A 22165-nucleotide genomic window follows, 5' to 3' on the forward strand; every position below is an offset into this window, starting at 1 on the left:
TAAAAATATAAGGTAAATTCAAATTAAAACAGACACACTTAAAATTCATCTACATTAGTATTCGTTGAGTGAGATATGAGTAATCCGGTATAATGTAAACTATCGTTATTCTTAACTCTAATCGTAAAATCAAGTTTGATAGCAGTTGACTTCCCAGTATGAATTAATCTACCAGTTGCAGACGACAATTTTTCAGTTAAACATTAAAGATGAAAAAGTCGGAAAATAATAACTATTTGAAGTTTAATAGAAATTTAGGAACTCTTCAAAAGGAGAAAGTAGTTATAAAAGATAATTTGAACATTGAAATAATTTTGAAGTATTTAATCCCCGCAGCATTGGCATTTATTTGTTATATAAACGGACTTAACGGAGATTTTGTGCACGATGATATTTTTGCTATTAAAAAGAACCCAGACGTGCACGGGAAAACGGAGCTCTGGAATCTATTGAAGAATGATTTCTGGGGTAAATCTATATCTAGCACGACGAGTCATAAATCTTATAGACCTCTAACTGTGTTCACCTTTAGGTAAGTGATTTTTGTCTTTGCAAATTACAGAATAATTTCAATCTTTGCAATCAATTCTGTATGTTTTCTTTTCCTGTTTTCATACGGTCGAAAGAATTAATTATTGCAATAAGCTGTCACTACTGAAATCTATAAGATGAAAACATTGCGAATCAATGTGGAAAAATGTCACTCTAAAGCTAACATGGATATTCGATTGACTTCTAAACCTGTATTACTTTGCGAGAGTTCAGCAATCGTGCATTTTTATATTATAATTGAGTAATTTGTAGGATAGATAAATCTATACGATACATCAATCTAAGTGATCTTGCTGCATGTTATTAACAGTTAGAAATAAGTGTGCTTTACGACATTTATCATTTATGCAAATATAGACTGCGCTATCATTATAACTTCTATTTGAAGTCACGAGCATGTAAATTTGCATCATTACATTTTGCGCATAAAAATCTGTCATAACCCATCAGTTTATAATTAAGATTTCGATGATGTCTCACGATAAATAATTACAACCATTAACTATCTATTTTTTTCACTAAAATCTAGATCAGATTATATCATCACCTGAAGATAGATATATTAAATTTGCATCCTTATTAATTGAGCCGCGTCATGACAAAACCAACATAATGGTTTTGCGACCAGCATGGATCCAGACCAGCCTGCGCATCCGCACAGTCTGATCAGGATCCATGCTGTTCGCTATCAGTTTCTCTACTTGTAATAGAGTTGGTAAGCGAACAGCATAATTCCTGATCAGACTGCGCGGATGCGCAGGCTGGTCTGGATCCATGCTGGTCGCAAACACACTATGTTGGTTTTGTCGTGACGCGGCTCATATAATTTGATACATTCATCTTGGATTATATTTAGTTTTTGTCTTCATTTTTTGTCAAAAATGTATTTATAATAACAGATCTAAATTAACCCATTTAAAATCCTGTTTAATCCTATTTTCAGTAGTCATTAAAAAGGTTATCTTAAAAGGATTAAGTTCTGGCTTAAGTCAAGTATAATTTGATAGACACATGTCTTACGTATAATTCAAAATTTGACCGTTGTGCATATTAACGTAGCTTACAAATATTAAATACATTCGTGCCTTGTCAAAATAACTTAATGAAGTTGAATGTTTTGCAGGACATGTTGAAGCGTATTTATAATGTTATTTCAAGTCATTTTGTCAAAAAATGACTTTGTAAGACAGTTAAGTTAAAAAATAAGTTGTTTGGTCATTTACTTTGGGGACATTTTGCTAAAAGTTTGATAGATTGAGACTGTTAGTTGCATGTTTGTTTATGACGGCTTATATGTAAGATTGATTAATAAACACGTAGAGTTTTGTTATTATTTTAGTAGTTTATTCTTTCGTCTGTTTATACAACCGATACCATATTATTCATCTCTCGTGTTCCACGCATACACTTTCCCATTTATTTCAGAGTGGTGCGGACCCGGCACAAAAAATAAGAAATTGTCACTGTATAATAATTAAATACATGAAAACTTTTATATAATTTACTCCTTTCCCAATGTTCAGCCCTACTTTACCCGGTGATAAGGAAATTACAAATATTGTAGATACCGTTGCCTCCAATTGAACCAAGTTTACGATATTCACTGATATATGATCTTAGAATTTTCCCCAACAAGTTACTTAAATTATTAACATTGAAATATATGATTATCGACTTCAAGACGGTTGTTGTTTATTGTCGACTTATGGTTATGAGTACTGAATTGTTAAAAAAAAATCGTGTAAAGTGTTCCTTCAAGCGTTTGATTTTCACCTCATAATTATAATGTTTACCCTTCTTTACTGCTTCATTTAATATATTAAATACCAGGAAGTCAATGTGTCCAATAATTGTAACATATTTAATGATCAAACTGCACAATTTGAAATTTAACAAATTTGAGAACAACATATAGTGTTGATTATATATAGGAAATAAATACTAAGTTCAGACTATCAAATGCAACTTAAGCATGTTGCCAGGGGTAAACTATGTTATGCTGGTTTTATCCTTCTAAGAACATTACCTTTCCTTGATATACTTTAACAATAATCTATTTTAATAATATTTAAAATTTTAATTTCAGACTAAACTACATTTTAGCCGGTCTTGACCCATTCTTTTATCACGTGATAAACGTCACGTTGCACGTGATAGTGACGACGTTGTTTGTGTACACATGCAAAAATATTCTTGGACAACGAACAAGAGATGCTGTTTTAGCTGGTAGTTTGTTCGCCGTGCATCCCATACACACAGAGGCGGTGAGCCGTTTAATTTCATAATCATTATAATACTGATATTCTTCACGTCAATATTTACACATCTTTCATAATGCAATATAGATAGAACATAAATATATATAAAATTTATCATCTACATTGCAGACAAGTAATTACACTTGTAAACACCAATGTAATGAAAAACATACAATAATATGAAGCGTTTGGTGACACAACGAGCATGGCGTATAAATATTTATGTTCAATATTAAATCTTTAATCTTAAACAGATATAAATATAATTAAATCGTATCGAATAACATTAGACGTCATTTCACTTCACTATACAGGCTAATGCACTTTATTTTCTGCCAGGACACTTTGAAGTTCTGTCACTGCACCTTTATTTGTTCAGTTTTCTAAAATACATATTTATATCCACACACCCTCAAAGTTGAGTGTGCATACGTTCTTTGTAAGTCGTCAAATAGGTGAGTTATTTGCTTGAATTTTTGACTTGCAAATGCATCGTTTTTTTCTAGCTGTAACTTTTTTTAATGTCCCATTCAAAACAAATAACGGTAAATATTTTGTTCGAGCATATAGTGCCATAATTAATTTTATTCCCCTAGCTAAGACCACACTTTTATCAGATATATTAAAAAATATATGGACCTTTTGGCTAACAATTCTCATTATGTTAAGTTCTGAAAATGGTATTCAATCAATGGACATTGTAACTGTATGTCTTTACGCATTGTATTATTGCACAATGTCGGTCATATTTCACTCTAACTTGTGTAAAAGCAAAGTATATTTTTATCTATTTTCAAAAGATGGATATATTTTTCAGAAATGACAAACATTTGGTTTTGGAATTATACCTATCCTATCTTCAATCTAACATTTATGAAGAGAAATGCTTAATAATAATTTCAATTATTTAGGACCATTTTACCAAATGGGCAATTGTTTTCAATGTTTGTATAAACGTAGATTGAATTAAAGTAAAAAAGTGTATTACCCTCTGAAAGAGATTAATTTATAAAATGTGTGTTTTTTTTTTTTTTTGACGCAGACGTCTGCAGTATTTATATAATTCCCACAACTATTCATGCGCATTACTATTTCTAAATATATGTATATCACGTACAAAAAATCATGAATTCTTATGAAAAATATATACTTTAGTTCTTATTGTGTAAGCTTGAATTATAGGATGTAACTGCGCTTTTGGTTATGAAAACGATGAATTTTGAAGTACATTTTTATATTGTCCCTATTAAACTATTATCTAAATTATTTTCACTTAAACATCAAAAACAACTTTTGACAAACATATGTTATATTTTACGTTACTAAGATAATTCAAACTATAGAAGACAGACAACAATAAAAGTAATTTAGTTTTCACCTTAACATGTCGATTTATAAGATACCTTTTAAGATTTTATCAAGTTAAGCAAAATATCCCCTGTATTAAAGCTCAGTGTGAATTAACCGGACGGTCATACACGAGGCAAGATATAAAGTTGTAAAAATATTCGCTATTTTAAATGTTCCATGGTCGAATTTTATTTTTTAAAAATCTGTAGCCTTTTTAAATATATTTGAATTTGCAATTCAGCTAATAGGAGCAAAAATCAAATCATTTGATTACAAACTATATCAATAGAAGCAGTTAATTGTTTACCCAATGTTTATTTGAGCCGCGCCATGACAAAACTAACATAATGGGTTTGCGACCAGCATGGATCCAGACAAGCCTGCGCATCCGCTGGTCTGGATCCATGCTGGTCGCAAGCCCATTATGTTGGTTTTGTCGTGACACGGCTCATTTATCTAAGCCTTCTCTGGTTAGTTTTGATCATCAAAGTCGAACATAATAAACATACTTGTGGTGTTTTAGCCACTTAAGGACAATTCACAAAAGACATTGAAGATTATTCCTTTACATCTTATGACAATTAATTTGAAGTATTTTTAATTTACTGTTAAAGTCTGTCGTTAAAACCAAAAGCAAACAATCGAAATAGTAACTTATGTACGATTGCCAAGCAGGAATAATTGACACTATTTCAAGATAGTTTTACTTATTTTGTATCCATTTAATTAAAATATTTGGTATCATATTCCGATTAATATGTTGCCAAAAATTTCGAGATATTCTATTTTGTATATATTGTAGACTTATTTTAGCGCCGGTTAAAAAAAATTATATTGAATTAATGAGCACTATTTAGACTGATATAATATATATTTTTTCTCTTTTTTGACATTTGATAATTATGCTTAAACTATTTGGAGGCGGCGATTGCTAAACAATATAGCAGATAAGTAAAGCATTAGACGAAGAAAAGACCAAAACATGTAAATAATTTATCTGTCGTACTCCTTCAAAATGAATGAATGTTAAACAATTACACGATTGTCAATGAATATCAAATATAGCTACAAACTAATATATTAACCATTACTCTTAAAAGATTGTGTTGAGCAGGCAGACATAGGAAGAAGCTTTCAATCCTTTAAATAAATATTCAAACATTTTGTAAATATTACTAAAAGTGGTTTATTGGTACGGAAAAGTATATTGACCCCCTCCCCCTCCCCTTATAATTTATATGCTTGTTTAAAATAAGACGATACATGATTACAACATAGTTCGTAATGGGTTTTTTTAAAGTTATTTATATACGAGTAGTTCATTGATTGATGTTTTCTCTTCTTTGCCACCTATACTGTTAAAGATACGTATTTTAAACTTAAGGCTTTCTTTAGACCTTACTTTTATTTATAAGAAATATGTTTTTTATTCTTTTAATCGAAATTCTACTTTGGTCAGCAGACATTTCTTTGGGATAAACCGCTTTTGTTTATTTTTAAAAAAAGTGTGTTTTGGGGGCATTATTTGTTCTACAGATATATTCTGTACCCGAGTTTTTACCTTAGATGTATGTTTGAAAAAAAATATGTGTTGCACAAGGTAGTTTAAGAATAAATATCGAAGTTGGTGTAAATGAACCTAAGATAAAATGTACATAACTAATAACTTTTTTGCTTGTTAGAGCAGTGAAAATTCCTTTTCAATATAAGCATATTTCATATTAGAACAAAAAAAAAGAGCAGTTAAATATTATTATTTTATAATTGCTTTTGAATTATCTAGCAATTATATTTACTATAATTTAGTAATGCATTATTCTAATTAAGTTATAACGGGCACTATAAGGAACTGGAAAAATTATACCATAGGTCAGATACGAGTATATACCTTAAAGTACACATGTATGCAAAATTTAAACAAACTTGACCCTTTTTCAGAAATGAGTAACCTTTAAATAATCTGCAATAACACTCTAATGAAAAACGTTTTCCCATTAATTTTTGGTAAGAAACAAAAAGTACTATTTAGCTAACAATCAAAATAAACAATATTATGGTTTCTACTCAAATTTATAAAATATGTATAAAAATGTTACCCTATCCCACCAATTTTTAACACGTGTTTGACCATTTTCCTACTATTAAGGGAGCCTAATTTAATCTTTTTTAAATTTACCCGAATGAGCCTGTTTTCAAAGTTTCCCTAAATTTTTAAAAAAGTATATTGGTTGATCTTGTAAAATATTAAATACTTTAACCGTCTAGATTTGATTTTATTACACTTTGAAAATATCAGGTATCATACATGTATTTATTACTAGATTTGGTATTATTTAGCCAATAAATACCTATATAAATTAAATAATAATAAAATAAACACTTTTTTTCAACCCAAAATGGATGGAGAGATACATAAATAATGTTAAAAGAAAAAAAAAAAGAAAAAAAAAGTTGACCCATCTGAGGTTTGAACCCATGGCCCTCAGTTTCAATGTAGTTAACAGTAGTTCTAGCCTTTTGAATACTCTTCAAAGCGGAGGTAAGGCATTAGGATGGTAATACCTTAAATATTTTTATTTATGAAAAACAGCAATAAAAATGGATACTTAATGATTTGTGATTTTCTGTTTATCAGTCATTTTTATTTACATGGTTTATAGATCAAAACTAGAAAAGGATCATTAAATATTATTATAATAGAAGCGACTTTTTACACTAAGTAAATCTAATTCAAATTATAATTTAACACATCTTTTTTTCACGAGGTTCATATGATAAAGGCTAAAAAGCACATCTACTGTATGTTAAGAAGAACATTCTGTTCTCTTAAATTTCCAACTATCATCGAAGAAACTTTGCATATTTGTGATTTATGGTGAATAAAACAGATAAAACTCATTAAGATCTGTTTTATATATCATATAAACTACTGTCAATTTTTAAAAATACGTATTATAAAAAGGCTTTTTTCTTTAAGACATATAAAATATATAAGGGGGGTCAGTTTTGTACTCATCCGTATATTGGTGAACGTTATCATGCGATCAAATGAAAACATATTAACCATACAGATTGTACTGATAGCATGTGAAAAGATAGAAATAATAATAATAGATATATATTTGTATAGCTTTATAGATGTTTATCTGTTTAGTGTTTAAAGCAAGCAAGATAGTCTATCTTACATCGTTGAAATTAATTTAGTTTATAAATGCATTGTGAGTGGAATAAATTGTAACTCTCTTTATATTCATTATATTAAAGATGCGTGAAGAAAAATCATACGTGTTTTGTGTTAGAAGTAACGAAAATGTAAATTTTAACTGAAAGAGACCCTAGTTTTGAACTACGTCAAGATATATATTTTTCAATATTATAACTCATGTACATTTAAACATCAATAGGGAGATTGGGTGTGATAAGTCAAGAAGCCGAGCTACCAGCATGATTATAGCTTTTTTTATTCGAGTTTCAGTACACCCTATGAATAAGGGGATTAAGATTTGCATGTTGATGCGGTAGCCCGCTGACTTAGTGAATAGATTATACACGATTTCAATATACTTTTATTCTGATGTTTGACAACAAACTCTAATATTTCATTATACACTTCAGTTGATGTTTTTAAAATGGTTTCGTGATAGTGAAAGCTCAAAACTTTATAGAAAGCAAGAGCAACAAGTCTTGAAAAACTTTGTCTGATTGATGCGTAATTTATTATTCAGGTAACTTCACAGATGGTAAACTTTTTGTAATGCAAATCAACAGTTACACACATTGTATATTTAACTACATTTAATGTACAATATTTTTCCGTTAGAAGAATTGGAGGTCACCGCAAAGTTAGATAATATCATTATTTTTGTAAAGATTATTTTTATATAAAAATGATTTATGCATCCATCTGTGGGCCATAATGTCGCACAAATAGACGGTGTGAAGGAGTCAAGGTTATGTTTCAATACATTTATGATAAAAATGAAGGGTGTATTCAAATGTATATTCTAGTCCAAGTATGATGTATGTCTAAGCTTAAAGATGAAAACGTTATTGCTAAGATTTAAGTTCCACACATTTACAGACACTCAGAAAAAAAGCTAGGGACGGACCGATTTACTAATGTTATTTGAACTTGTGGTCCAACCCTTTTTCTTTCAAAATGTATTTATAAATGTTTCTTTCTATATATTTGCATTGTACATATTGTAAAAATTGAAAGGAATAAAATATGTTTAAACTAAAAAAAGCCTGCGAGAGGAGAATATATGAGCCGCGTCACGACAAAACCAACATAGTGCGTTTGCGACCAGCATGAATCCAGACCAGCCTGCGCATCCGCGCAGTCTGATCAGGATCCATGCTGTTCGCTATCAGTTTCTCTACTTGCTATAGGCAGAGACATAGATAACAGAGATAAGCAGCTCCTATATACTCCATTGAACTATCACTCGTGCCTATTAAAAAGTGAAAAATTAGGCATTTTGTAGCAAATAAAACTTATTGGATGTACATTTGGTCATTTAATATTATATACCATTTAAAAGGTAAATCTTTTATCTAAAGCTGCATGTTAAAATATTGGTAACTTCCCATGCCTTTCACTTAGAAAAACATAGCAGAACATACCCACTGAGCCAATTATTTTCATCATATGAATAGTTTTGTAACAAAAATTAATAAGTAGTTCTCTTTAAAAAAAAATGATGTAGCATTTATTTTAATAGGAACTGTAAATATTTTTACCTGCAGCCATAGACAAATGCATAAGCTTTCAGAAAATGTATTATTTTCCTGATTTTGATTTCTGGTTTTACTTGCTACAAGTTTTAAGTTTAGCAGGCACGCGTGATATTTTAACTGGTTAGGAAGTTGCTTATCTCTGTTATCTATGTCTCTGCTATAGGGTTTGTAAGCTAACAGCATGGATCCTGATCAGAATGCGCGGATGCGCAGGCTGGTCCGGATCCATGCTGGTCGCAAACGCATAATGTTAGTTTTGTCGTGACGCGGCTTATATAGTAATGACTAAATACACTAAATCTTATTCGTAATTACAGCTAGCATCCTTCATATGACAATTTTATACAAAAATTGCTGAGAGAAATTCGGGTGGGCTGACAATTGTCAATATCATACAGTATCAAAAATCTTTTTAATATTTGAATATTTTAATATGAAACAACTGTATGAGTAATCTTGAATTAAAGAATAACATCAAATAATAGTGACGAAAATTTAGTAGGACTCTTGTGCGACTTTATTATTTTTTACATAGATATTTACGACTGTTGCACTCTTTCAAATTCTATTTTATACAGTATATCATTTTCTAAGTAAATAAAATTAGACACTCACATGACATAAACCGTCATATTGTTTATGAAAGAGTGGAATCGTAAATAATGTTTCTTTTTGCAACATTGCTATTTTTATTTAAATTCGGTTGTAAATAAAGATAAAAAGTTATAATAAAGGTGTAATATATCAGATTAGAATGATTTAGATATGAGAGGCGTGTTTGTAAGCTTGACAAGATATTAGAATAATGAAGTTATCTGTAAGCGTGCACATGCGTCGCTTTTGTCACCTTTCGCTTAATTTAATGGTCGTAAAATTTGTTTTAAATTTTATGTGGTTGTTATGAAATGTTTCATTTGATTTTGTTGTTGATGTTTGGATATTAAGCAGCAGTGAAGAGGCGGGGAAAGGAGTCGTGAATTTATCTTGTACTTTGAAGTTTACACACAAATTTGATCTGGAAAATAGAAAAAAAGATGTGGTTAATTGTTATGCCAATATTAAATATTAAAGTAGAAAACATAAATAATTATTTTACCCCTGCACATTATACATACTCCAATTAAACTCATAGAAATTATCTTCTGCTGTGTTTCCAGGTAAGCGGCATTGTGGGAAGAGCAGACGTTCTAGCCGCTACATTCTTCCTTTTGTCATTTATAACTTTTTCTAAGTAAGTAACAAAACCTGGCTTTGATCATAAATGCATATTTAAAAAGCAAAATCGGTGTCCGGTTTTAAGTCAGTCAAATTAACTTAATTCAAATTTGTCCGTAACTAGAATTATCATCTATTAACCAATTAAAGTTATTCAATTGAATATATAATATTGAACACAACTGAAAACCGACGCCGTTTGTCCTTTACAATACGTGTATATTAAGACTTGTAAAGAGACAGGTGACGTAGTATTTGAATATTTAGCTTTAATTCACTGTTATTTAAGAATAATATATATCACAATTGTAAGAGCAATACTGATGTAATTGTTATATTGTTATCTTATATTGTCATATTTGAATTTTGAAGGTGTACAACCAGTACTAATAATAAATATGGAACACTGCTGTACTTGTCCAGCCTGATGTGTGCGGCAGCAGCTATGTTAAGCAAGGAAACGGGAGTTACTGTGCTTGGTGTCTGTATTATATATGATTCTATTAGAACCCTGAACTCTCTCAGGTACAATATAAAGATATCTTATTTTCAGAGTAAATATTTTCCAAACTTGGTTTATTCTAAAATATAAAAAGTCCATCGCTTTTTATTTTACCGCTTATTTTTATGAGAATATGGTATAACTGACAGTATATAGTTGTGTTTTATATCTAAATTATTCAATTGCAATTTGTAGATTAATTATTCTTTTTTTCACTATAAATAACAATTATATTCTACTTTTTGTTCGCTGTAAGATGATAAATTTTATAGTAACGATAACTTGAAAACAAATACAATTATATTCTTTGTAACGTATTTTCCTTGTGAGTGTAATTCATATTATGAAACGTATAACAATTGGTCTATGTGTTACAACATTTTCTTAATTCATTTTACAGGAAAGAATGGACAGACAAACTCTTTTCAAATTTTCTTGCAAGGCTTGTTCTTACCATAGTTTTTGTAAGTTTTGTTGACACTTGTTTCTTCGCAGATAAGCATTTTTTTACAATGTGTTAATAAAAATAATATATAGACTAAAGACTGAAGACTAAAGTAAGTTATTCCAAGAAAATTTTAACGTCTGTTTTGCAATTAATAGCTACCGCATTTAGGCAAATTATTTCGGCCAACTTTAACATCTATAAAAGATTTACATAATTTTGTTTAAAATCATATTATATTTAAAGTCACATTCAATTTTCATTATATTATTTGACACTGTGTTTTATAATGATATGTTTTTAAATACAGTTATTCCGATGTCTTTATTTAGTATAATTTCTTATTGCAAATATTTGACATATCATGTACGATTTTAAGACTGTGCTGTTGCTTAGTTACCGGTTATGGATTATGGATGGAAGCTTGCCGACATTTACAAAAGCTGATAACCCGGCTTCATATAATGACTCGATATCTATCAGGTAATTCGTTACTATTAAGTAATCCTTTTTTAAATAAAACATGCACTAGGAACTTCAGAGATTTAATTTTTTTAAAGAAAATTGTGTCGTAACAAACGAAATGCAAGCATTTAATAAATTTGTTTTATATTACTGTATAAGAATAAAAGTGTTCACATTTTCATTGATTTGATTGATTTAGGTTTTATGATGTGCGTGTGATTATCATAAATCTTATTTCAAGTATGATATTTCTTAAGAGTTTTGTTACTTTTGACACACTTTTTTTGAACATAACTAGCTTTATACCCTGCTATAGTTCTGACACTTTTGAACAATAAATAAATCATATTTATCCATTTACCGACATATTTTTATCTCTCGATTTTCATAAAAAAACCTTTCAGAAAAGGCAGAGATGTAACTAAAAGTAACAGGTCTATTGAACCTCTCCCCCTCCCACCGTGAACGTTATTAAAAGTTTTTTCTTTTATATGTCAAAGTTTTAATCTTATCATAAAACTCATAAATTTTCTTTGACATTTTACCCCAAGAAGTCACCCAACTTGTATCATTTTATACCGTCTTCTTATTCATGAGATAAGATAAGTTTGAAGTTGAGATTCTTATTTTGTTATTATATCTTTGCAATAGATTAGATATTAATCTGAGAAGTATGAATATACTTTTGACAGAATTATTAGATACTATGGTTAACCATTAATGTCCCGGACGTTGTGGTTAGATTCACTTATTTTCGCCTACTTGTATCTATTTTTCAATCAAAATTTACACGTTCCTTATTTTTTCATAATAATTTACTTACTCCATAATGATATTTATATAAAACAGTTTTTAAATTTAACTGACAGCATGATATTTATAATAATGTATTCTGTTTTTACTGATTATTTCTATGAAAGTGTCAGTCAACTGATAGTCTTGTTTTGCATCCATATCTTGTTATCAACAGAGTACAAAAAAAATGAAATCTAAAATTCATAAATCAATGTATCCTTTCCTTGTGTCATGAGTCGGTTTTGATTGACATAAGATAATCACATTCAAATCAGAATAGATGAATAAGACAAGTGATAATAAAACTGTCATGGACGTTTCCTACAAATTACCATTATCACACAAACAATGACTTAAGCTAAAATTACATTTTAAAAATGATGACATTGAGTATGAATACATTTTCATTTTTGTTTCTTCATAGTTTAAATCTATATAATATTGTCATCATTTTAATTTGCTATCACATATAATGCTAAGTACCACTGACATCACTAACCGTAATATGATATCTGAATTATTCACTTGTATCATTTTGTAACAATAGATAAACCAATCATCATTATACGATGAACATTTACCATTTTTATCTCTCGATATTCTTAAAAAAACTTGGTTTGTGAGATTTTTATCATATCATTTGTATCACTGACACATACAGTTCACAAAAAATATCTAATTTGATTAGCAGTTCTTCAATTACGACCCAATTAATATCCTTTAAGTACATCTTAACATTCTACAAAAATATTCTCTATTAATTATTCAATCAGTTAATTAAACTATACGCATAATTAACTACATATGCTCCCTGTACTTTTTAATAAACGAAAAGGTGATGAATAAAAAAAACTTAATTTGAAACCGTTAATGTAAGTTGATACACTTTGTTAAATAGAAAAAATACCTTTTTAATATAACCGTTAAATGGAATCATTGTTACATTTTATTGCTTTATAATGAAACTGCACCTTAAGGTATGGAGGTAAATTTTACACCTCTTCGAATATAAATGGGAAATAAATGTTTTAAAATTATTTTCTCATTTCCAGTTCTTTTTTTGTATGTTCAAACAGATGGAAAAGTCATTAATCAATAACTGACGAATAAGTAGTTTATTTTACAAAATTCATCAACAAAAACAGGTTTACCTCATCTATTTCATTTTAACTACCACCGTTTTATTTTGAAAAAAAGTAACTTTATGCTTACCAAATTGTCATGGTTTTATGGTTAACATATAAAGTAATCTATTGCACTGCGCTTTAACTTCTTGTTAGGTTTGGGCAGGGTACTGTATATAAAAAATCCAACGAAATAAATTATATAACAGTATGCAAAGAAAATTCCCCAAAACATATATTTGATGACAAAAACATTTGTGTATATATTTACCATTAGTATAAAATATATTATTGATTTTGCTACAGATTTTACACATATGGCTTCTTGCTGGTTCTAAATCTATGGATGCTCGTTGCTCCTATCAACTTATGTTACGACTGGCAACATGGAAGCGTGCCATTGGTTGAAAATGTCACTGATCCACGTAACCTAGCAACATTCACTGTCATATTACTGGTTGTTTACTTGATCTGTGTGTCCCTCTCAAATTCTATAAAGGTACAAATACGCCTAATATAACTTCTGGTCAATTGACTCTTCAAAATTATCTTTAAGTATTTATGTCTTTAAAAGAAATATTTGTCTACACTTAACTCGTATATCATTTAGAATTGTAATAGTTGAATACGTATTTTTATACTAATAAGTTTCCTTATCAACTTACTAGTATATCAATTTAATATTTCTAATGTTATTTTTTGTCAGAAACACAATCATCTTTTGCTTATGGCATTAATGTTGACAGCAATTCCTTTCCTTCCGGCATCTAACCTTTTCTTCCCGGTCGGATTCGTCCTCGCAGAACGTGTTTTATATATACCAAGGTAAGATATTCACTTTATTCTAATTCCCGTGAATCGTGCAAACTTTATATATAAAACTAATATTTTCCATCCAAATTATGTCATGATAGTACATTGTATTGTGTTACAGTAATAAACTTTTTCAACTTTAAAAAAAAATTGTAAAAACCCAATTACTACATGTAGTTATAAAAGTTAATTAATACAAAGTTACATATTCCTTGTTCCTTGTTGATCTTGTTTATCATATTTTACATATGTTTAACGGTAACAAGATGTTAAAATAATTTAGTGCAGGTCTAAATAAATTAATAATCCTTTCTGATTCAATGTTTAAATCATTGCGGTCGTATTTCCCACAAAGAACAAGTAATTGTTAGTAGAATAATCGTATAAATTCATTAATTTCTCAGAAAGAATCATCAAAATGTATTTTCAAACTAGATACACGTAACAATTGTTTAGTCAACAATTAACCTAAGAATATCATCAGTAACATATTTGTAAATTTAACAAATCTTATTTTTACTTTGAAAACATGTCTATCTCATAAAAATTAAAGCCTTAGTAAAGATTGTTATTGAATAATATGAGACATAGACAAGCAGTGCTGAAACACCAGATCGTAATAGTTTAGAGAAAAACAAAACTAAAGAAGTCTTCGTTATAATTGATGTATAAATATAGATGGATGTAATATTGCAGCATGGGGTTTTGTTTACTAGTATCTGCCGGCTTCTTCCAACTATTTGATGCTATGAAGTGTTATAGATCATATTTGACAACATTCCTGATGATTCTGTTACTCATGTTCTCACTGAAAACTTGGCAACAAAATAAAGTATGGCAGTCAAGAAAGACTCTGTTTAAGTAAGTTTATCATACTGGTTAGATAAAGTTTATTCTATATGCAAAAATATATATGAATGTGATTCTATAACCGTACCAAATTTTGCTTTTATACAAACTGTTAATTTATTGCAATAAATGTTAAAAAATGCTCAATTTATTGTCATAAATTTTTTGACATATGTACAGCAGTTACAATATTTTCAATATTGTATTATATTATTATATTGTTTGACTTTGACACAATAATGTATAATCATGTTACTGATGAGGAGCGAAATGCTTACATCTAAAAAAATGAAATTAATGTTCTGCTCTGTTCTGTAAATGTTTTGTAAAATGCATCTGCTTCTTTTCATTATCTAATTCAATTATTGGGTTCTTTATAAATAACAGGCCAATTGCTCCTCACCTCTGTGGGTTCGAATCCCAAAAGGGACTTTGGATTCTTTCGAGTGAAGAATCTACCCAGCTAGCTTACGGAACGTCGGTGGTTCTACTCAGGTGTCTGTTCGTGCCTGAAATAATGCATGGAAGGCTTTTAAGGTCTTCCTTTACAAGTAAAGCTGAAAGGTCGTCATATGATTTATACTGTGTCGGTGTGACGTATAACCCAATCAACCAAACAAACAAATAAAATAACGGATATAACTTTCCTATAGGAACATTTTTAAGACCCGATTTTATTAAGCTTATTTAAAAGAAGAGTAGAAGTAATACCATGAAATAAATTTGAACAATCACGTCCGAATTCATGCAAACAGTAAAAGGACAAATCTTTAATTAATAAATGTTATACATGTTACGCCAAGGGTTTTTATTTTTCTACTTCATCAGTGGGTATTTTTCCTTCTTATATTTGTCTACACCTCTTAAGAAAAATCGATCTTTCCTAATATCTATTTACTATGCATCTATAAGAGACATTTACTTTGCACTAATTACAGCTTACAATATACTTTGAGAACTGTCTGTCTGCAAATTCAATGCACTTTCTGTTTTTGTGTTTGCATATTTAATTATGATGTTTAGTTTTTCATAAAATCAACTTAAAACTATACAGTATTTATTTGCATTAGACTCGAAACGTTTTTATCTTAAACATGCAAATATTTAGAAAAGATCTTAATCTTTCATGGTTTTAACATCAAAGTAAACTGTTATAATAATTTTTATTATCATAGTTTCGTGACTGACGCATTAACAGTATCTCATGTACGGCGAAACAGAATGACAAATTATCTCGTTATAGAAAATATTTATTCAGTAAAAGAGGAAAGTTTAGTTAAAAAACTAGTGGAAACTTTGTCCAAATGCAACAGATTGTACCAGTAGAACGTTCAGAATTAAAAGAAAATGTTGTCACATGTAACCAAACCTGCTTACATTTACACAAAAATTTTGTCACTTTATAAGAAATAGTTGGAAGTATTTGATAAAAAAAATGGCGCGATTTTCCTCTTTCTCAAGATTATATAGTTACATTTGTTTATGTTTTATTCACATTACACTGTTTTATAGAGCTGGTGTTGAAGCCCTTACGTACAATGCAAAGACGCATTATAACTATGGAAATTACTTAAAAGACGGTCATGAGTACGAGAAGGCAAGATATCACTATCTAGAAGCCCTCAGGTATTTGTTTAATTTAATCTTAACAGACTTACTGCGGAATTAAGAATGCTTTGGTTCCCCCAGCTAATCCGGGATTCAAACAATCTTTAACAGTTACAACTTTGAAAATAAGCTACATATTGACTACTCTATTGTGACCGGTAGTGCATCGTGAAGCTATAACGGTAAAAGTTTGTTGGAACGGGGAATAAGCTTGGAAAACCCCACATTTGCAGAATTCCGGATAAAGTCTATTGCAATATTTTAATTATAAGAATCTTGAGTTGTTAAATATATAAGTTCATTCTGAAAAAGTAGAATTGTTCTTGCTTATTTAAGTAAACCCGCTATTGTTGTATCTTATACCAGCCAGAAAGGGAAATGAATTTGATAATAAGTTAAAGCAATTTCATACGAGTATTTCCCCTTAGTAAAACTTGGTAAAATTTAGTTTAAACATTTTTATCCCTATGTTGTTGTATGTTTATTGACATAGATTAGATAACGAATATGCAAGTGCTCATAATAATCTTGGGACACTACTGGACGATAAAACAAAGGCTGAAGCACACTTCAGGGAGGCTATCCGACTTCAGCCATCTCATCAAAGCGCCCATATCAACTTGGGAAATCTTCTCTTGTAAGTAAGCATAAACATCCAAGGTATCTACTGTTCGAATAAATTAAAACATTTGATTTGCTTAAATATGCTGTTTTCTTTCTTTATCACGCCGTTTTCATCGAGTACGTTCTAAAATAGGGGGTGTGGGCTTGCGAGTATCAAATATACGTACATGTACTTTCGATGGAATCATGTTTATATTCATGTAGATGTTTGCACTTTAGATTTGTTTGTTTTTTATTTGTATTTAAACTACTTAAAATTTTTAACACTGAAAATGAAACAAAAATATTATGTTTTTGCATTAGAGGTTTTATTTTTGTATAGCAAACGTGGTTTAAAGAACGATGGAATAAACTATTTATATAAGGCTGTTGAGATCGAATACAGAAATCCCGAGGCTCTGTCCTCACTCGGCGAAAGTCTCATAGAGATAGGAAACTTCACACAAGCCGAGGTATATCTTCAGACAGCAATAGAAGTCAGCCCCGACTTTTTTGAGGCTTACACAAGATATGCATATCTTCTCAGTAAAACAAGTAAGTGTGAAAATTCATTCGTATTATGTATTTCAATTTGTATAGATATCAAAAGAACTTATTTTCTCAACATTTTAAATGACATCATTATTATCACTGCAGAAAAAATCTTCCATATGATCATGCATTTTAGTTTAGAATATTTTTCATTCTTTTTATTGCTGTTTTTTTTTCAATTATCTTACAAAAGATGTCAATATTTCACAACTGATTGTATTGATATTAATATAATTATATAAATAGTTTTGACAATTTTGTACTTTCACATTCTATGACATTACTTCATTTAATTTATTTAATACAGATAGGCATGAAGAGTCAGCGATTTATTATAAAAAGGCATACGAGTTAGATTCATCACAGAGTGCAGCACTTGTGAACGCTGCTCACGAGTACAAGAGTATGGGCTTTACTACTGATGCAGAAGTTTTGCTGAAAAGGTAAGTTATTGTCTGCAAATAAGTCTTAATCTCCGTTCGGAATCTTAATTTATTAAGAATCGTTCTTATATTGCAAGCTCACTGTTGTTTTAAACAAAACATCGTATTTTTCTTCGGATTGACATATTAATTCCGTGGCAGGTGACAGAGCGGTGTAAGAATTATTATTTGTTTGGTACGTCGAATAGATTCTCAATCAAACCGACCGGTTGTAGTGGGCGGCGTGTTAAAGTTGTACATTTCAAAACCTCTTATCCGCAGACATAATCGACCAGAGTTCACAGATTTTATTTTTGTTTTGATTCCATAATTTTCGGGGAACGGCTTCCATCGCATATTATGTATACATGGGAGATAGAAACTTCCTTTTTTCTTCTGACAGAGCACTTACTATCAGAAGAGATGTGAACACTCTTGAGCAGCTTGCAATATTGTATTACACCGCTGGAAGGACTATGGAAGCACTAGCTGTGTATGACGATATCGAGAAATTAAATGAAAACTCCACAGAAACACTCGTTAGACATGTATGAATATTTCATATTTAACGATAATTAAAATGCTATTCTTTGTGCTTATAAAGGATCATATAATACAAATCTATTTTATTTTGCATAGATCTACATTTTAAAAAAAATAATTGTACTTTGTACATCTATTGTCATAACTTCTCTTCACTTATGACATAGAAAGACAGAGAAAATGTTTTCTTTATCATGTTATAGTTTATGAATGACAATCTTTAAGGCAAAAGTTGTTGCAAATAACGGAGACTTCAGGAAGGCTGAGGATATGATGCAGAAAGCATTGTTGAACAGTCCTGTCAGTGTGGAATATTTGACAACGTTCGCTCATTTGAAAAGCAAATTGAAGAAATACGAACAGGTAAAACATTATATGAAGATTATTTACAGGACAAAACGTATAGCTTCTAAAGCAAAATATTTAAGATTCGTATTACACAAGGCATAAAAGTGTTAAGCAGTTTAAGTCATGCGATTAATTGGTATTAACATATTTATTTCACTGATATAATATAAAACATATACAATTATAAAACAAATCAAATCTAACACATTCATTCAAAGAAAGTGATGAAAAAGAAAGAATTCAAACATACCATATAAAACTTCGCAAATCTTATAAAAAAAATTTTTATTCTAGGCTATTGAATATCTATCAAAGGCTGTCGACTTAATGATACGGTCCGATGAAGAAAGTGATGAAGATCTAGACCAGTTATATGTCGACAGAGGAAATAATTACAAAGATATGAAAATGTTTTCAAAGGCATTGCTGGTAAGCTCAGACTGGTTACAATACTTTTAATATAAAAATATTGATATTCTTTTGTAGATACATAATTATCAGTGAATTCTGATATGAGCTATAAAAAGGACTGTCGATTGTAGCGAGGTTGATATTCATGCATTTTTGTCAATTTTATACTTGTGTAACTTTGCATCATTATTGGGATTATTTTTTGAAGGATTATGAGGCTGCTCTAAGGATAAATCCTCGCCATCCGACTGCTCATGGAAACTGTGGTGCAATATATCACATGAATGTAAGTTATTGAATAGTTTATCATATGTGTTTTTATATCAATATAATCTAAAAATGTACAACCTAAGTCATTGTCGCAATAAGTGATACAAAAGTTTTCTGCTAAGCGAAGTAAAAGATCACAGATCTACCACTGACAATCTAAATCATGTACAGTATTGTTTCTTTTATTTTACTTTGAACATTTTATTATTTAGACATAAGAATAAGCTAGATTTAATGACTGTATATGTTATTATAGGCTGTCATGCAAGAACCATTGGTAAAGTATTTTCACCGCCAAATATCATTTTTTGTTTCAAAGGTGTAATCACCCATCTAATTTTATTTTGAATCATTTAAATATGTGCATTTGGTCATCTAAATCCTTTTTGCTTTTTACATTGATGATATTGCGCTTCCTTTAAAAGTATGACTGTTTTGTTCAGACAAATAATAAATGAGCATTCAAATATTTGTTTTGGCTTCCTTGTTGTTTTCTTATTATCTAATTTAAACCTATTTAATCTAAACATAGAAATTATATCATACTCGACTTCATTATCACTGATAATGATTTAACTTCATATTAGTGCTGCTCTTTTGTTTTATTTTCTTACTTTTACTTTTTACCAATCGGTATATACAACATTATGGTGTTGAAATTAAGTATGCAAAACAAAAACCAAAAAAAAAACACACACACACACACGCATCGATAAATTCTTATGAAACAACACAATTTTGTGGGGAAAAAAAACACACCTATGAAGCACTTCTTATTCTCTCCAACCTTGCAGAAAAAATATAATTGGAATATCAACATATTTATAGTTACTTTGTGTTTGGTCTTAACGCTGATTTTATGACAATTTTTCATCTCTCAGCGATCAGTTAGACTTTCCTGGATATCTGGCCAGTAATGATTTATGTCTGCACACCAATTCTAAATATGCGCTGAGCGACAAATTACCATTCGACTTAATGTCCGACATTAATTGTTACTCAGAAATGTCTCTTGATTTGAAGTTATCGTACCAACGAACCCTGTATTACAAGTCCGATGCACCGCTTATTGACACTATGTGGGCTGACACAACTATAGCTAAATAGAAATAGTTTTTCCTTTAAATAATTACTAGTTTATAGTTTTTATGAAGTTTAGTCATATCAATTCATAAACCAATGCTAAGCAGTTCACATTCAAAAATTGTTTTCATTTATTTGTTTTTCTTGTATTAATAGATTATTATACTTGACGACGAATAAATTAATTTCCTGAAGTTTTAAGAATTTGATAACTTTATATGTTATTATTGCGTTGCTTTGCTACTTTATAACCACTGTTTCTTTTGATTGTTCTTTTATTATAAATATTTATTACAAAAAATAGGTATTTTTTGCGGAAGTTCATTAATTTTGCTTTTGATTATCATTATATTATTGTGAAACAACGTAATGGCAAAAAGCAACATATTAATAATAATATTATACATTAATAATCATTTGTTATAATATAGAAATGAATTGAAACAAAGTAATATTATATCAGAGCGAAATTGTTCAATTTTGTAATGAGAGAGTTCCAAATGAGTTCATTCTAATTCATTGATTCTAATAAATTATATGTACACTCATGACTTGTGTTCATTTTCATTTTAATACGTAGTATCTTATTTTATTCAAAGAACTAAGACAATTACAATTAAAATGAATTAACAAGCTGCATTATATACGTTATTAAAACTCACTTCTCTGACAACAATGAGCAAATCTTGTATCTTTAATATTTACATTAATTCTACATCAATCTATATCAATATTGACAAAACAATAAATGACTGATGAATAAATGTTTATTTGCACAGGGGAGTATAGAAAAAGCAAAAGAACATTACACCAAGGCATTAGAACTGAATCCAGATAGTGAAATCATCCGTGGAAATATAGCAAAACTAGGACGATTGCAGTACCAGCGTGACACTGGTGTCGGTTGAAGAAATTGCATACACTGAAGGAGCTAAATCAAAAATCAAAACACGCCAAAACAAGCATCGGCATCCGGATCGCAGTGATGTCCATATGTTGTCAGAGACATTAGCACTGTAATGTGACATATACTCGTAGCTGAATACGACTTTTATCATTAGTATGTACTTATATGAGTAGTTGCAATGATAACTGCAATGTATGCTACGTATGAAGTATTAGTTACGGAAACCCGTAAGTAGAAGCATAAAGTTATAATAATGGCAGATATATGTTGTTAGTGTTATGAATAATAAAATAGATTATGAGAGCGAAAG

The 22165-nt window shown here is 29.7% G+C and overlaps 1 protein-coding gene across 2 annotated transcripts; it reads left to right on the forward strand.

Annotated features, from left to right (window-relative positions):
- The first annotated feature begins 59 nt into the window (after positions 1-59).
- Positions 60-22164, forward strand: LOC132742108 (protein O-mannosyl-transferase TMTC1-like). 2 transcript variants are annotated; one of them, XM_060730431.1, is made up of 19 exons: positions 60-532; positions 2639-2816; positions 10058-10131; positions 10488-10640; positions 11018-11081; positions 11442-11545; positions 13753-13945; positions 14153-14271; positions 14956-15120; positions 16621-16734; positions 17210-17353; positions 17663-17874; positions 18179-18314; positions 18697-18841; positions 19062-19199; positions 19479-19613; positions 19804-19881; positions 20122-20142; positions 21728-22164. In XM_060730431.1, exons 1-19 carry the CDS (start codon positions 210-212, stop codon positions 21854-21856), a joined length of 2625 nt encoding a protein of 874 aa, XP_060586414.1. In that variant the 5' UTR covers positions 60-209; the 3' UTR covers positions 21857-22164. The 2 variants fall into 2 exon arrangements, with proteins under 2 accessions (XP_060586414.1, XP_060586421.1); XM_060730438.1 differs by lacking the exon at positions 20122-20142.
- The last annotated feature ends 1 nt before the right edge of the window (position 22165 follows it).

This window comes from Ruditapes philippinarum, unplaced genomic scaffold (assembly GCF_026571515.1).
Source record: "Ruditapes philippinarum isolate M1 unplaced genomic scaffold, ASM2657151v2 ctg3881_1_1_1_1, whole genome shotgun sequence".
Taxonomy (NCBI): Eukaryota; Metazoa; Mollusca; class Bivalvia; order Venerida; family Veneridae; genus Ruditapes; species Ruditapes philippinarum.

Excerpts from the sequence above, each read along its gene's own strand:
- LOC132742108 (XM_060730431.1), top strand. The coding sequence starts at position 210 with ATGAAAAAGTCGGAAAATAATAACTATTTGAAGTTTAATAGAAATTTA. Across the intron at positions 18,842-19,061 it reads CAGAAACACTCGTTAGACAT|GCAAAAGTTGTTGCAAATAA; the intron begins GTATGAATATTT and ends ACAATCTTTAAG. Across the intron at positions 19,614-19,803 it reads TGTTTTCAAAGGCATTGCTG|GATTATGAGGCTGCTCTAAG; the intron begins GTAAGCTCAGAC and ends TATTTTTTGAAG.